The 5,221-nt window shown below is 37.0% G+C and overlaps 1 protein-coding gene across 1 annotated transcript in view; it reads right to left on the reverse strand.

The window, feature by feature from the left end:
- Positions 1–1,636, reverse strand: part of LOC110988899 (uncharacterized) — a 34,403-nt gene extending 32,767 nt beyond the window's left edge. The window contains exons 1-2 of the mRNA XM_087142440.1: positions 1,632–1,636; positions 627–685 (exon numbers count right to left, since the gene is read on the reverse strand). Coding sequence (XP_086998566.1) covers positions 627–685; positions 1,632–1,636 — 64 coding nt within the window. The remainder of the gene's footprint in view (positions 1–626; positions 686–1,631) is intronic.
- Positions 1,637–5,221: the final 3,585 nt, after the last annotated feature.

The raw sequence follows: 5,221 nt of genomic DNA on the forward strand, positions 1-5,221 counted from the left end.
AGCACTTTTCCCGGTTTCGGGAACAAAAGAATCTTACAAAAGGCTGCACAATCTGGGCTCTTTTTACAAGGCTGCAGGCCTGGCTGAAAAACTTGGGTGTCAATGAAGGCCGCCTGTCGACTTAGAGTAGTGCCCAAAGAGTCCTTCCTTTATGTTTAAACGTCCGTTAAATGAAATGATGAATTTTTGAAGAATTTTGAAAACTGAAAATCTTGAAAAAGCCTGTATGGGTGCACTGCATTTTTCAACTCACCTGGCAGTAAGTGGTTAAGAACACTGCAGAATCCGTCAGGATTCCACAGTTACATGTATAAAACAAAATATTATTATTACCCAAACTTTATATCAGGCTGTCAATACATGCTGGAAGCTGCTACATGTAGCTTTTCTCACCTGGCGAGTGTAACTAACACACTCAGATATGGAAGGCACAGGCCACATGTGGTTGTTTCATCCTGTTCTCATCTACATACAAGTAGTGAGTCTACTTTGCCAGTGGCATATGTACATTGTACATGTGGATACAGTATAAGTTACACACGGTCATCATGAACTGTGGACTAACTGCTGTATTTGTGAAATGCATAGGACAGTATATGTAAAAAATAAAACCAGTGAGGACTTACCGATACCTGCATCTGAGCTTGGTGGTTTTGCTGCAAAAAACAAATCATCGAATATAAAACTGAGTTAATTTTCTCTATTTTATTTCCATTGTACATGTAATGCGACAGGCACATGTAGCAATTGAAAGATAAAATGCTTCAAACAACACTCCCCTACATCTTTCCATACAACAGTATACATAGTATAACAGCACATGTACCATACACAATTCCAATTTCCATTCTGTGAGTTACATGTACATGTACTGTATGTTCGTTTTAAGAATTTTTGCCGTTAATTCATGCGATGGAAAAACACTCGCATCCACATAAATGTGCTACTGAATGTATGTATGTATTATGTATAGTATACATGTACATGTACACTGCCCTCAAAAGAGATTGTGCATGCAAAATACATGTACATGTATGTATGTCCATGTACCGGTATGGTCAGGCCTCAACCTCTGCACAAATAACAGGTGTACATGTGTAGGTGGGGACATTCTTTAACTTGACCATTGGGCTAGCACACAAACACCTTCCTGTTTGAAAGTGTCATACATGTACGTCTTCTTCATAAAGATAAATAAAATGAAAGATTACAAATGTCATGAATTTGAACGTACCGGTGTAAATGTATTTCTTATTTTATTGCAACAATTTTGAATCATCTACTTTAAGTTTTAAAATTGGCAGCATGACTGTGCTGTAATAAAAAAATACACTTAAAAAGCCAGTCAAAGTTATGTGAAGTTTTTCTAAACAATGTCCAGTGGGCTGATGACAACTCCTGCCGTATTAGTATCTACATGTATATACAGGTACAATGTGGATAGAAAAGCTTTTAAAAAGTCAAGGCCTGGTAATCAGTGCACTACAGCTACTGTACATGTATAATATGTACTGGTATTATAGTATTATAATGCACATGTAAGTCACGCACACTAACTCTAACCACTTCGATCAGGAACAAAAGTGAGTTTGTTTTGAAATGAAATTGACAGTCGTTTTATACGTACTCACTGCATAAGCGGACAAGTTAATGCACATTTGACATGGAGCATGCTCAGTATGCGAAATGAATTAAGTCTGGAATGGTCTTTGCATGCACGCCGTACGTGTGCTGAAACCTGATTGCAAAACTTTGTTTTATCTGTCTTTCTTTTTGCCAGTGAGGGTTGCACTTCAGCTCAGGACAGATGGGAGTTTCAAAAGAACTTTAATCAAGAGACATACCTGTAGTATTTTGAAATCTTAAAAGTTTGAGCCCCAAAAAACGACTGGGGTGGGACTTGAACCAGTAACCCCAGTACATGTAAATGGTGGGGGCACTGTATGACTGAGCTATCCAACCCAACTTGTACTGTAAATGTACATGAAGGTACAGGAATATGTACGGTACATGTTGGTGATCATGGTGCTAATGCACTAGTCTGAAGCTCCATTACCAGGTACCGGTACATGGCAATGAAGAATTTTTTTCAGGGATGCGTAACCTACAGCCAAGAATATTTCAAAAGGTTCTACATGTACTAAGTTAACCAAACAATAGTGACAGCCTGTAATTGTGTACCACCTTCAAAGTCCTTGAATTTAAAATGAATGGGATTTTCCCTCGAAATGCTGTATCTTGTACCTTCATTTTGAAATGAAGTTGCATGCAGCCAAGCAAAGTGTTTGTTTACACACACGCCAGACGTTGAACCTGGACTTCAAGGGAGACCATGACCTCCACAGAAGTTGTTTTCTGGAAGCGTTCTGCACCGAGGGCTTTTCGATTATTTTTATGTCATCATCTAAAATTTTCTTTCTTTGATTTTGGTAGCAATTTTCTTTCCATTTATAACTTTCAAATGAAAGAATTTTGAGAAGACAAATGACAACACCAGTAAAACAATACAGGCAATTTACAATAGTGCTCCCGGGATGTACATGTGTATTACCCTACAGCCAAGAATATTTCAAAAGGTTCTGCATGTACATGAACTTCCTTGTGCCAGTGCATTTATCATGTTAACTGAACAATAGTGACAGCCTGCAATTGTGTACAACCCTTGAAGTCCTTGAATTTAAAATGAATGGGATTTTCCCTCAAAATGCCGCATTTTGTACCTTCATTTTAAAATGAAGTTGCATGCAGCCAAGCATTGTGTTTGTTTACTTACATGCTAGACTTAAAACCTAGACCAAAGAGAGGCCATGACCAACACAGAAGTTGTTTTCTGGAAGCGTTGTGCACCAAGGGTGTTTTGATTATCAATTTTTACCTGTCATTCTTCAAAATGTTCTGTCTGTGATTTTCATACATGTAGAAATTTTTTTTCCATTAATGTCTTTCAAATGAAAGAATTTTGAAAAGACAAATGCCAGCACCAGTTAAACAATACAGGCTATTAAAAACTAGTGCTCTTCCAAGAGTTCGCAACGAGTTGGCTAAACACGATGCCTGAAATCTGACGGTCTGCAAATTTTGCACACCATGATTGGTCAACGCGTTGCATAATCTTGGAGGCTCACTATTTGTGAATCAGCCATACTACAGGTACTCAAGTAAACAATGCACATTTTTTCTGAAAAAAAATAATGAGAATTAAATCTAGATTGAAGTCACAAATTTTGGAACTGTTATGGAAAGAGGAAATACTGGTTCCCACGGTGAGCAACAAATGGTAAATAATCAACAAAAGGCAGGCCTCACAGTCAGGGGAATTCTATGATTTTGGCAGTCACAGGGAAAAAATTTGGTTTCCTGTTTCCTTCTTCAGCTGTAGTGGAAACTTACATATACCATTATAATCACCAAAGTACCTGCACATTACTTTCAAGTTCAACCATTACAGGCAGGAAAATTCCAAGCTTTTAAATGTTAAGTTATTGCCATTCCATTTGATGAAATTACTATGTGCTATGATCACGCTGTAGCAGCTTAGTGCACAGCTGATAAACAACTAATTAATAGAAATTTGTGGAAAAAGAAGCCCCCCTTGTTTTTGAAACTTGGCTTTTTTCTCCTGTTTTCTCTAGATATCAGTTAGTTTCATTTTGTTTGGCCATCAAACTGAGACTACTATTATTATTGTCATGTACTGGTATCGTACATGGTAATGGAGCTTCAGACAAGTGTTGATTCTTTTTCACCTGGATCAGGACCTCCCTAGGTGCAATATATTTTGTTTCTCCAATATGAAATCTGATGCTTTCAAAAATGTAGTGAGAATCAAGTGTACGTGGGAAACCCATGTACATGAACAGTACATGTACATGTATGTGTACAGGTGTTCTTATGGTACGTGTACCAGTACTTATTAAAAAAATGTACCGGTACATGTACAGTATATATACACCTACATGTACAAAATCATATTACATGTACATGTAATCCAATTTTTAGGGGTCTGGAAGTATGCAAAAAAGGACATAAGAATGCTCTCATTAACAAGGTTCAGTACATGTATACACCATTCTACATGTACATGTAGATGTACCAGGAATCTGTAATAGGATTCAAATTGAAAAAGTGAGGTACATGTACATAGGTGTACATGTGCATGTATCCATGATTGCATATATTATAGTTTAATTCTGACCTTGGCAACTGGCAGGAAGTAATTTCTCAAATAAACCAAAGTGAGGAAGTGTTACATGTACCAGTAACTGGCAATGCCCACATAGTAAGTTTCAACCTCAATAATTACCAGTGCTACATGTAGAAGAATGAAGGTCATGGTTTCACCAGCATTGGGATACCTGTATTTCCACTGAATGGTACACGTGTACACCAGAAAGTATGTGTACAATGCACTGGTATCCACACAGTACATGTACAACATGTACCATACATTACACACCCACAGTACATTTACAATGTAGGTACTCGTACAAGTAATTTAGAGGTACATGTACCAGTGCTGTACATGCGCACGTACTGGTACGTGTGTGTAATCCCCAGCCCCCCCCCAAAGAGAACAGAGTGTTCACAGTTATGGCATGAAAAGCTTTGTAACTGAATAAGGATTAATATTTCATGTTCTGACAACTGCAATTCCTAAAATGTGTACAAAACAGTACTTAAATTTTTCTACACATGCTTCACTAGTTGCATTGCATGTATTTATTGCAAAGTTCAATGTTTAAATTCTGTAGAATTCTTCCTATGTATGTGTAGAGATATTTGAAGCTATTAAATACTATACATGTACATGTAAACATTTCGTTTTTGCATGTAGATGATGAACATAAATTTGATAATGTACATGTACAGTATGCAGTTACCTACATGTATGTTTGTACATATACATGTATGTACATGTATATGTACTGGTATCTACCACACGATGAACATGTACATAAACTATCCTATGCGTACAGTGTACATTTCTTCTCACCATACTTTATCTGAACTCCATCTGACAGGCATGGAACTGACTTTCCTCGTTTGTATTTTTTTATTTATTTTCAACTTTCCTTCCAACTTCTAAACTAAATATTTCTTCACTGTCGCTCACATTCCTCCTGTAATCTGTGCTAAATGCAATACTGGATGGACATCAAAAACACAAATGGAAACAGTTGTATTCAGTTATTTCAGATACGGTAAGTCTACAAAAAAGTCT

This window comes from Acanthaster planci, linkage group LG10 (genome assembly GCF_054643075.1).
Source record: "Acanthaster planci isolate LZ-2023a linkage group LG10, COTS_SCS, whole genome shotgun sequence".
In the NCBI taxonomy this organism is placed as follows: domain Eukaryota; kingdom Metazoa; phylum Echinodermata; class Asteroidea; order Valvatida; family Acanthasteridae; genus Acanthaster; species Acanthaster planci.